The sequence below is a fragment of the Thunnus thynnus genome, chromosome 22, assembly GCF_963924715.1.
Source record: "Thunnus thynnus chromosome 22, fThuThy2.1, whole genome shotgun sequence".
Lineage (NCBI taxonomy): Eukaryota > Metazoa > Chordata > Actinopteri > Scombriformes > Scombridae > Thunnus > Thunnus thynnus.
In genome coordinates, this window is record NC_089538.1 from 2,991,093 (window position 1) to 3,003,602 (window position 12,510).

Below are 12,510 nucleotides of genomic sequence, written 5' to 3' on the forward strand. Positions count from 1 at the left end.
TAACATTGCACAGTCCCGGCCATACTCACCAGAATCAGCAGTGTCAGATGAGGAATCAGACATGTGCATGTCCTTACTTTTCAATGAAAGTAGACCTTCGTCACCTAGTTCAATCATATCTCTTGATGAAAACAGGGCATTGTCACCTGACTCACCCTTACCAGACTTCAGACCTGCAGAACCTGAATCAGTTACAGCTGCTTTTGGGTACAGGTCCTCTTCACCAGAGTCAGTACTTTCAGATGGTGAATATGGGTATTCAACTTCAGAGACCTTTACAGAACAGAGAGCTGACTCACCTGAATCAGTTGTTCCCATGTTTGAAGAAAGACAGTCAGATGATGGTCAAATATTTAGAAACAAGCTAATGTGCCATCTATATGACTCACATTATGGAGGAAAAGCCTTTGAAAGCAGGGTTCCTGTTGATTCAGATGCAGAAGAGACAAGTAGGCCATTGTCACCTGACTCTGAGGCTGAATATAAGGAGACAGGGAAGTCAGTGTATCAGTATAGATCTTTGTCTCCAGATTCACCCATTCTCCAATTTTCTGTCTCACTTCCTGAATCTCCCATGGAAAGTCACAGGGCACCATCCTCTGAACCTGTGTCAGATAGTGAAGTATTTGATGTTGCCGCTTTTGCTATTGAGTCAAGGTTATCATCTCCTGAATCAATACAATCGATGAGTAAAGGTAGGCCTCTCTCCCCTGACTCACCAGTGCCTGACTTTAGGACAGAATTACAAAACTCTCTTGCTTTAGTCAGTGGATATAGATCTTCCTCATCTGAATCAGATTTCGAGGATTCATCAGGAGACATTCCCTCAGAATTTGGCATTGGAGACAGACCAGATTCTCCTGATTCAGTGACATCAGAAATTGAGATGAGGCCACTCTCACCAGAATCAGTGCCAGAATCTAGGCCCATGTCCCCTCAGTCACTGATGTTAATAACAGAAACAAGAACATCATCTCCTGATTCAACAACATCTGTTAATGAGTTAAGGACTTTATCACCAGATTCTCCTTTACCACAATTTATCCAATATATAGAATCAATTATGTTAGTTACAGGTAGCAGGTCATCATCACCTGCATTTTCAGTGTCAGACACTGAAATGGACACTTCATTTATTGAAGTGCAAGCAAGATCATTGACACCTGATTCTGAAAATGAGTCCAGGGCACTTTCACCTGATTCACCCATACCTGAATTTAGGAAGGCTTTACTTCACCCAACTGTTTCAACTGCTGAATACAGATCCACATCACCTGAGTCAGTTTGTTATTCAGATATAGAATGTGATGATGGGCCATTTACATCAGAATCTGATGAAAATCAAGCTGCATCACCTGATTCAGTGGCATCTAGAGATGAATGCAGGGCCCTGTCACCGGATTCACCTATACCTCAATTCATGGCAAGGGTAGTCGAACGTTTTCCTTCATTTCTTGAGTTTAGATCAGCATCTCCTGAATCAGTTACATCAGATCTTGAGTACGCACCTTTAATTAACTTCCCACCTGATACTGAAGATAGACCACATTCTCCAGAGTCATTAGTATTAGAAGTTGAAGAGAGACCTCTATCACCTGATTCTGAATCAGAGTACAGGCCTTTCTCATCCACAACACTGATGTTAATGTCAAGTTTCAGATCACCCTCTCCTGAATCAACTGGCTCCCCAAATGAATTTAGAGCTCTCTCTCCAGACTCCCCAATTCCAGAGTTTAGACAGATGCTACGGGAGTCCATAAACGCATACATGGAAAGTAGATCCTCGTCACCAGAGTCAGTGTCAGATTTGGAAGTGGAAATGGAATTACCTTTCTTGATGTTATTTGAGGACCGACCTTCATCTCCTGAGTCTTTAGCATCAGTCAGTAAATACAGGAGACTTTCACCTGATTCTCCTACACTGGAGTTCAGACTGGCTTTGCCAGTTCCATATGCTAATGTCAGTGGTTACAGGTCATTATCACCTGAATCAGTTGCATCAGATATGGAATTTGCTCCATTGATATCTCAGCTGTTTGAAACTGAGGAGAGACCAGATTCTTCACAATCAGTCTGGTCTCTCTATGAATACCAGTGTTTGTCTCCAGACTCTCCAATACCCCAATACAACAATTTTGAAGCTACCACATTGACAGCAACGTATAGATCCACATCACCTGGATCAGTATATTCAGATGAGGATTTGGAGATAGATTTGTGTATCCCCTGGCTTTTTGAAGACAGAGCCGCATCTCCTTGTTCAATTGCATCCAAAGATGAATTTAGGCCTCTCTCACCAGACTCACCCATTCCTGAATTTACACAGGTGACACAAGACTCCTCTGTATCACATGTGGACTTAAGGTCCCCTTCACCTGAATCATTGTTGTCAGATTTGGAAATGGAAATGGAATTATCTTTCCCAGTGTTTGTAGAAGACCGTCCATCATCTCCTGAGTTGTTAGCATCTCTATGTAAATACAGAAGACTTTCTCCTGATTCCCCCGTGCCTGACTTTAGACAGGCTTTACTAGAGACGTATCCTGAGTTTAAAGCTTACAGACCATCATCACCTGAATCAGAAGCTTCAGAAATAGAATACGCTCCTTTGATTTCACAGGTATTTGATTTTGAGGACAGGGCAGAATCCCGTCAATCAGGGTTGTCTGATGATAGATGTTTGTCTCCTGACTCTCCACTGCCCCAGTACACCATGAATGCACCTACTATATTAGGAATAAGATATAGATCCACATCACCTGAATCACTATGTTCAGTTGAGGATTTAGAGACAGAGTTGAGTATGTCCTGGCAATATGAGAACAGAGCAGCATCTCCAGGTTCAACTGCATCTAAAGATGAATTTAGACCTCTGTCACCAGACTCACCCATCCCTGAATTTGTACAGGCACTACATGAGTCCACCATATCTCACATGGACTTTAGGTCCTCTTCACCTGAGTCAGTGTTGTCAGATTTGGAAATGGAATTACCTTTCCCAGCTTTCTTGGAAAGCAGACCTTCCTCTCCTGAATCTCGGGCATCAATTAGACTTTCTCCTGATTCCCCTGTACCTGACTTTATGCAACCAGTGTTTGGATTACCTGAGACAATTTTTGGATATAGGTCAACATCCCCTGAATCAACATGTTCAGATGTAGAATATATTGTTATAAGCCTGGGATCACTAGTTTATGATGACAGACCCTCTTCACCTGGCTCTGGAGATGAATACAAGGCTCTGTCACCAGACTCACCCATACCTGAATACAGACCAGCAATACCTGAACGTGTTATTGTGAATGTTGGATATAGATCACCATCCCCTGAGTCAATTGAATCAGATATTGAATATGTTTTGAGTGAGTTTTTGATGTCCATGAATTATGGTGTTGAGGATAGACCAGATTCTCCTGAATCAGTAGTATCAGAAGTACAAGAGAGGCCACTGTCAGTTGAATCCATGCCAGAGTACAAACCCTTGTCACATGAGTCCACCATATCTCACATGGACTTAAGGTCCTCTTCACCTGAGTCAGTGTTGTCAGATTTGGAAATGGAATTACCTTTCCCAGCTTTCTTGGAAAGCAGACCTTCCTCTCCTGAATCTCGGGCATCAATCAGACTTCCTCCTGATTCCCCTGTACCTGACTTTATGCAACCAGTGTTTGGATTACCTGAGACAATTTTTGGACACAGGTCAACATCCCCTGAATCAACATGTTCAGATGTAGAATATATTGTTATAAGCCTGGGATCACTAGTTTATGATGACAGACCCTCTTCACCTGGCTCTGGAGATGAATACAAGGCTCTGTCACCAGACTCACCCATACCTGAATACAGACCAGCAATACCTGAACGTGTTATTGTGAATGTTGGATATAGATCACCATCCCCTGAGTCAATTGAATCAGATACTGAATATGTTTTGAGTGAGTTTTTGATGTCCATGAATTATGGTGTTGAGGATAGACCAGATTCTCCTGAATCAGTAGTATCAGAAGTACAAGAGAGGCCACTGTCAGTTGAATCCATGCCAGAGTACAAACCCTTGTCACCTGTGGCATTGATGTTACTTGAAAACATTAGATCAGTATCTCCAGAATCTACCCAATCACTTGATGAACACAGGGGATTGTCTCCAGACTCACCTCTTCCCTGGTTTACACAAAATGTTCTTGAGACTGCGACAGTAGAGATGCTTTATGGGTGTTCATCACCAGAATCAATATTGTCAGATATGGAATGTGGTTTGGCATATTCTGCTTCATTTGACATAGAGGTCACTGACAACAGGCCGCTATCACCTCAGTCAGAAAGATCAGATGATGAATGCCTCCCCCCTGAATCACCAATACCTGATTTTACGAAGACAATTGTAAAAAATGTTGTGACTGTGAGAGACATATCACCCACTGAATTTTCAGATTCTGATGATTTGTCACAAATCTTAGACCAGCTTTGTACAGATGATAGGTCAGCATCACCAGAGTCTATTGAATCAGATGAGGAAGAATTACTGTTGTCACCCAAATCATTAATAACTGTATTAAAAGTCCCAACTTCCACTGAAGCAACCATTGATAGCACTGTTTTATCCACAACAATAGCTCCTACCTTGCCTGAGGAATCAGCCATCATGGTAGCTGAGTATGACCTTGTTTATGACGCTGAGCTGTGGAAACTGATATCTCAACTTCGTGACCCACAGTATGTGGGAGAAACTTTCAGCAGTAAAACAGGGTTTATGCAATATGTTGGCAGCACAATACAATATGAAAGGAGTGTTACAGATGATGAACAAGATAATAAAGTAAAACAAAAAGATGAACAAGATGCTACTGCCACAGTATCCACCTCAGAGGTGACACACCAGTTTGCTACACCAGACACAGCTGTGGCTGATGATTGCTTTCTTCGCCCTTCAAGTGCACATGTCATATCTGACATTCCTGTTCCAGAGTCACCTTCACCAATAACTGAACACATGTGGTCTTCAGGAGAAGCTCCATACAGACAGAGCAAGTATACATTTGAAATACCTGCTACTGAGGCACTAACAGAGTCTGATAATGACTGGGTGGTTGTATCAGTTTCTGATACTGAGGGTAATGATTTACGCTATTCACCAGAATCCTTGACAGAGTACAGACCCATGTCCCCTAATTCAGGCATGTTGGTAGGAGTAAGAACATCATCACCAGAATCTGTAACATCAGTCAATGAGTTTAGGCCGCTCTCACCAGATTCCCCCTTACTTGAATTTAGGAAGGCATTGCCAGATTGTGTAACATTTCTGAGATCTGATTCATCTTCACCTGAAACTTTAGCATCAGATATAGATTATATGCTACTGGATTTAGAATCTCACTTTCCAGAAAGCAGGCCATCATCTCCAGAATCCGCCCTGTCAGAGGATCAGAATGAGGAAAACAGGCCTTTGTCATCTCAGTCAGTGCCTGAATACAGGCCTATGTCACTGGAATCAGCCATGCAAATGGCTGACAAAAGGGCATCATCTCCAGAATCAATGCCTGAGTTCAATGAGAACAGGTCACTGTCTCCTGACTCTCCTGTCCCTCAGCTTACAGTATTATGTGAGGTGTGTACCACTACATATAGGTCATCATCACCTGAATCAATGGGTTCAGACTTAGAATGTGAGCTTATGGTAACATCATCAAGAGTCGCTGAGACTGAGAGACCATCCTCACCTGAATCCATATCATCTGTCAATGAGTTCAGACGACTATTGCCTGACTCACCAGTGCCTGAGTTTATGAGAATGTTGTCATCTTATTTTATGGATGCCCCCCCTGTTGATAGATCGTCTTCACCAGTGTCTTTCTCATCAGACTCTGAGTTTGTTGCATTACCTATTGATTGTTGGATCGACGATAGCCCGAGGCCACTGAGTCCTGAAACTGCTGAGTCAGAGGAGGAATTAGGCTTATGCTGTGAGTCTACAGATTGGTTTGTCTCTAAACTAGAATTTTTGAGTCATGTGACATCTCCTTTGTTGCCTGAGCAGCCTTCCTCAATGCCTAATAAAAATCCAATGGCTGTGTCACCATTACTAATTCAAACTAGTGAGACCAAGTCTGAAGATGGACATGTTGATCCTGACTGGCTAAAAATGGCAGAATCAGAATCAGAAGGATTTTCATACACAAAGCGGATGACGCATGGATCAGAAGCCGAAAGTACCTCAACTTTCCAAATCAATGATGGTGAGGAAAACTTCCAGAAAGAATTTTCTGGGAAGACAGCACCAGTTCAAGATGTAAAAAGAAAGGAAGAGAAGATTCTACACATCAGTGCTGGAGAGCTAAAGAGCAAGACAGCCTCTCATAGGGTAAGAGTGAGAGCATGGCAATTGCAGAGACTCACTGTACTTGTCTTGGATGAATTCATTAACATGCCACTTGGATGGAGGAAATCACTGCGTGTCTTGATAACTAATAACAAAATGGAGTGCAGTTAACCACTTAATGCTATATACACAACTTCTGTTTTTGTGTTGGTACTCATGTGACATATCTATGGAAATCTAAGATTCTTGTGATTCAACTGAGGCAAACCATTTTAAGATACAACCACAACAGCAGGTATAATCAACACCTCTGACAGACCACCAACAAACAAACAATTAAAAAATTCAGACAACTCACCTATGAAGCCTCATATTACTCCACTAATCAATAAAACTCCAACAAAAACGGTCTTGTTACATTTGCAAAGGTCCAATCGATCCAATCCAGTAAAATATTTAGTCCAAAATACATTATTATCCGTGTTGAAAGGAACTGCCTGCCCCTCTTCTTTCATGTAAAGACCAAACCAATTGGAACGGATTGTGCTGATGGCTGGTGCTTCATATAACCAATGAAATTCCGAAAATGACCATATGCAGTTTTAATGGGTTCTATGCCACAACAAGGAAATTATGCCACCATAGCACTTGTTTTGACTCTTTTATATGCACAAAGTTTAGTTTGAGGAAGGAAAAAAACACTATAATGTGTTTATGCTTCAGTCACTCTGAAGCAGGGGTCCTTTGGAGTCTCCAAATGGCCTTTTTTTGGAAAACACCTAGACATATCGTGAGCATTTGAACTCAGACAAGGTAAGGCTCAATAAAGTGGTCCCATTATGTTTTCCAGCTAATAATTCTCAGCCATAGGTCTGGTATCTGTTTGCAAAAAAATATTCAGATGGAAATAAAAACCTTCTAATAATCTGTGTTCAGACTCAGACTTCTATTACTCAATGCCAATAGCACTTGCAGTGATTCTGACTGGTGTTACCTTTCAAAAGAGACCAAAACCATGCATGTACTTGCTCATGGGGGAAATGTTGGGTCTCTGTAAATTAAAGAGTACGGTCTTGACCTGCTCTATGCGAAAAGTGCCCTGAGATGACTTTTGAATTGAATTGAATTGAATTGAATTGAATGTTCTCCAAATAGTTCAAGAACAGCTTTCAATTTATTTGGGGTATGCCTTGGATAGGTGTTTTAGGCTAATTTTACAGGAATGGCTGGAATTTGTGCGAATGTCTCAGGAATGTTACACTGCTGAATTGAAATATTACTAATCACTCTTCTTTATTTGTCTAATGCTAAAGATGCATGTTTTGGCTTCACATACATTTTTACATTCTAAACCTAATGAGGTGTTGGCTGGATGGAAAATGACCTGTCACTGCACAGTGATGCTAACCTGGTGAAAAATTGAGGCAATTTTAATGGTATATACCAACCTGTTCACTTTCAAGTTAACTTATTTAGATCATGTTGACATTCACTTACAGGCTTCTCTTCAGAGACTAGAGGAAACACAGTTTCAAACTGACGATGAGGTGCAACACAATCTGTTGTCTGCCACAACAGAGACACAAGACGTCAGTAGAATAGGTGTGCTGTTCACTGATGACAAGCCAATGAAATCAGTTCCCCTAGAGTTACCTGACCAGAACTCATATACAACCCACAGAACTGTTACTCCAGTTTTACCTGCATCTGAGACGACATCATGTCCAAAGTCGGGCAGATTGCATGGGTACTCCAACTGGGAGTTGTCCCCCAAGGAAGCACAATCCAGTGAGCTTTTCTCACCCATGTCAAGCCAATTTCTGGTGCCACCAGATTATGAAGCAGTATTTTCAGGGCACCAATCCCTGAGAGTTTCTGAATGTAGTCAAGCCTCCTCGAATGATTTGAGCCCTGTGTCTCCAGTGTTCAGTGACCCCATATCAACTGAGGTTGTGACTGAAGCCAGCACCAAGGGAGAGTCTGAAACTGCTCAAGACTTCGAGTTTTCACCAGACTTTAACAGAGTCCTCTCAGAATTTGAGAAAACAGTCTCTGACTTTGAATCAGATGAACCAATGGTCCCACCAAAGCAACTGCATGAAGGGTCTGAATCTCCACCGCAATCTGATTCAGATCTGGAATTCTTCGACTGCAGACAAGCCTTCTCTGACAATTCTGAGCCAGAAGAAGTTAAACTGGAGCATGAGATGACCTATCATATATCCGAACCCCCATCCCCAATGCCTGGGAGTAGTCCTGTTACGGGTTTCCTGAGAGGGAGCAGTCAATATACAGCTCACCCTTTCCTGAGGGTAGAGGATTACAAGCGCTTCTCTTCTGGCAGTGAAAGTCTTGGTGAATTTGCTTATGATTCAGAGGGTTCACGGGAGTGTCGAACAGAAGGGGACCTCCCTATGTGTGAGGAGCTTCCTTCCAGAGATCAGGCAGGGTACAATGATGATGACGACTTCCTGGGACGGGTAAGAGGTTGAGCATGAGCGCAATGCTGCACAGGCTGGTGTCTTGCCTGGTCAGACTTGTTGTGGTGGTGCTGCATTCGAGACTTGAGAAGATGAAACACACAAGTTTGTATTTTACAGACTAAATGTGTGCTTTGTGCATGAGTGCCTAAACCTTCAAGATAACAGAAATTTAACAACTTTGATGAGCTGCTTTATTAAATATTGCGTCATTGGTGACTGAAAAAGTTGTTTTTCAAAGGTAGTGTGATGTATTTGCAGTTCTTCATTTTGAAGTCAATAATGTTGACATTAACAACTTGCTGTGAACAGATTCTATAACATGAACATGAACCTTGTTCACATCCACACCTATTTGCATCTTTTGATTTCTGCTTTGTTGTTATTACCATCCTTGCAAGTTTATTTCAGTTGAAGGTTTTTGTGTAACTGTGCCTTCTCTTCATCTCACATCACTTATTATGTACAAATATTTTTTTACTTACCCATTCCATTTGTCTCTACATCAGTCTTTTTGGCAAGCCAACATAAAAGTGAGGTTAAGAGAAAAGAAGGAGCAGCCACTGCCTGCAGGTGTGTGCTGTAACTGTAACTGTATAGACCTGTTATATTGACCCATGCTGGCTGTGTGCTGTCTCCCAGGAGATAGCAGAGGAGCTAGGGATGCTGTCCTCTGATAGCTCAGAGGAGGAGGTGCTGACCACCAGGGTGGTCCGACGCAGAGTTATCATTCAGGTAAACAAGCATGATGCAGCTATGCAGCCCCAGTGCGTGGTGTAGGATGAGTTAGTAGCAGAGATTTAGTGCTCCTTTGTGGGATTTCTTCATGTTACTCTTGGCATCCCTGGATATTCTAATGCCACAGAACATGCCCTAATTCCTACATTTGCTTGACACAGACGCATTGAAGGGTGGAGAAGGACCTCTAATCCACATTTATTTCTTTTTTTGTTTTTTCGCACTCACCTACTTTTAATTTTGTCATGTCTGTGCCATTTTATTTGTTCTGTAATAGTAATAATAAAGATTTAATGTTGTTCAAGCCATGATGTGCAGAATTCTAACATTTTTGACTCTCAAACTTTTTCACTTTTCCAATTTTCACCAGGATTGTCACTTTTTCTATGCCATGAAAATTATTTAAAAAATGCTATAATTGAAAAAATTCTACTCATAGGGGCTTCAATATAGACTGTAGATTGTAATCTTTGCTTGATATCTGTGTGGTTTATATCATATTTTATTCTCTGATGTAAACAACATGTTATTGCTTGTGCCCCTCTGTGCAGTAATATGTGAACTGACAGTGTGTTTGTTTCTTTTTAAAGGCGGACAATTTACCAGATATCCCACCACAGACTGTCACAGAGGAGAAGTACACAGATGAGCATGGGAACATGGTAGTTAAGAAGGTAAGGGAACATTCAAACAGGTCAACACAATCCAAATATTCCAAATTTACAATTAAAATCACAGTACTATTCCATAATTTAATGGCCTACTTAATAAAAACCAGGTTACAGTTTTTACAGAAAAGTTATTTCTGTCTGTCTTTATGTCTTCAACATCAGATTACACGGAAGGTGATTCGCAAATATGTGTCAGCGGATGGCATGGAGACACAGGAAGTGACCGTTGAGGGCTCTCACCAGGAGACAGTGCAGATAGAGGAGGGAGACACTGTCTCCAAAGTGGTGAAGAGAACTGTTCTCCGCAGCGAGGGGGATCAGAAAGAGGTCGGTATCACCTACCTGCTACTTGGACATTGTTTTATTGAACTGTAATGGCTAGCACCATCATAACTGTGTTACTGGGTTTCCATTTTATGACTTGTACCTAGTCTATGTAGTTTATAAAAATTATGTATTGTTATTAATCCTTGTATGAAGGGCTGTGGTCTATAACTGCCATTGTTCATGCATGCATGATTCATTGCAACTATGAAACTGCACCTGCTATCATTAATGAAGGAAAGTTATTTTGCTGCATTCAAGAGTTCTATGAATGTCAAGAATGACATTCTGACTTGGAAAAATGCAAAGCTGTGGCTAGAATACCATGCATGAAATGCCCACAAAGTTTCCAAGAATTAGGTGAAACACATCCATGAAAATACCCGTGTGACATGTAGACAAACAATAAATAAACATTTGAAATGTAATGTTGCTCTGAGCTAAATGCGAACATCATCATGTGCACAATGACAATGCATGCTGATATTTAACTAGTAATTAGTTTACCATGTTCACCATCTTAGTTTAATATGTTACCATGCTAACATTTTCTAATTAGCACTGAACAAAAGTCCTTGATACATTGAAATTTTGACCTGATGATGGCGCTAGATGAAATGTCAGGGTAGCACAATTATTACAATTCATCTTATGGGGAACATGAATGTCCAAATTTCATAGCAATTCATGTAACATTTGTCAAGATACTTTTGCCTGAACCAAAGGGGTCTGTCGACACTGTTATCAACACAATAGTCAGAAAGCCAAAAGCTAAGAATTAGTTGTCTCCTCAACTGTTAATACATAACAGTTGGGGTCTTGACATTGTGTTGTGTTCTCTTCAGTTGACCTTCTCAGAGCCCCTGGCCTTGGGCGCCACCACAGCATCAGAGTTTGAGGTGGAGCCAGTGCAGGGTCGAAAAGTTAGCAAAGTTGTCAAGACAACGGTGGTGACAGGCGAGAGGATGGAGAAACAGATTGGAGACCCCTCGCTGGCTGCAGATCTTCCCTCAGCCAGAGAGGACTTTGAGAAGGTCAGTGTGTCCAAACTAGAACAAGAACTGATTTCACATTAGATATGTAGAAAATCATCTATTGGTGATGTTGAGCAGGTCTTGTCAGGTATCTAGTATTTGTCTTTCCTCTTTCCTCCTTCTGATCCTTCTCTCCTCCCTCGTTCTTTCTCCTCCAGGCATTGAGTTATGCTGGAGGCTTTGGGAAAGTGCTACTTCCTCATTTAGTAGAGAAAGAGATTGTGCAGGACGACGGTTCTGTGGTTAAAAGGTTGGAAGCATGGGATTGTGTAGAAATGACCACAAAGACATGCGTGTTTACTAAGAGGGCATTTTGTAGGTCAAGATGGAAGCATAGTGTGATTCAACAGCTGTATTGCCTAACCTTTAATGTTACAGGCCATTAAAATGTTGTGAATGTAAGTGATGGGAACAATGGCCAAATCTATGAAAATAAAGCCCAAACAGTATGTATGTAAAAGTATGTATTTAATGCTGGCAAAATTGCATGGTTTGCATTGAGTTTCTGAGACAACAATTAAGTTATAGACAGTTCACTCTTAACTTGGCTACTCTACTAATTTGGTTTAGGGTCACATGTAAATGTAAATTGTCTGAAAGCCACATAAATAAGAGAGGCTCAATCAAAATGCTCGGAGTGCACCTATTTTATCTAATTGTAACATGGAAACATAACAATGGGTGAGGACTAAAAATCAGAGGGCATATATGGAAGTCTGAAGCTGCCATTTTTAAAAATAAACAATTTAATTGAATTCAAATTTCATTTTCCATTTGAGTGCACATGATGAATGATAAAATAAAAAAATTGATTTTGATGTTTGAAATGAAAAAATTCAATTTGATTTGATTTTCCATTTGATTTTCAGTCCAGTCTGTTTTTATTTTACACCATTTTCCCCAATGACCATTTTAGTTCATAATGCCACTTTTAATCACAAAAGTCT

At 41.0% G+C, this 12,510-nt stretch overlaps 1 protein-coding gene across 2 annotated transcripts in view; it reads left to right on the forward strand.

Annotated features, from left to right (window-relative positions):
- ank2b (ankyrin 2b, neuronal) overlaps positions 1 to 12,510 on the forward strand; it is a 91,026-nt gene that overhangs the window by 74,789 nt on the left and 3,727 nt on the right. For both annotated transcript variants that reach the window (XM_067580427.1, XM_067580428.1), the window contains 5 exons: positions 9,439 to 9,531; positions 10,125 to 10,208; positions 10,368 to 10,532; positions 11,375 to 11,563; positions 11,722 to 11,813. In XM_067580427.1, coding sequence (XP_067436528.1) covers positions 9,439 to 9,531; positions 10,125 to 10,208; positions 10,368 to 10,532; positions 11,375 to 11,563; positions 11,722 to 11,813 — 623 coding nt within the window. The remainder of the gene's footprint in view (positions 1 to 9,438; positions 9,532 to 10,124; positions 10,209 to 10,367; positions 10,533 to 11,374; positions 11,564 to 11,721; positions 11,814 to 12,510) is intronic.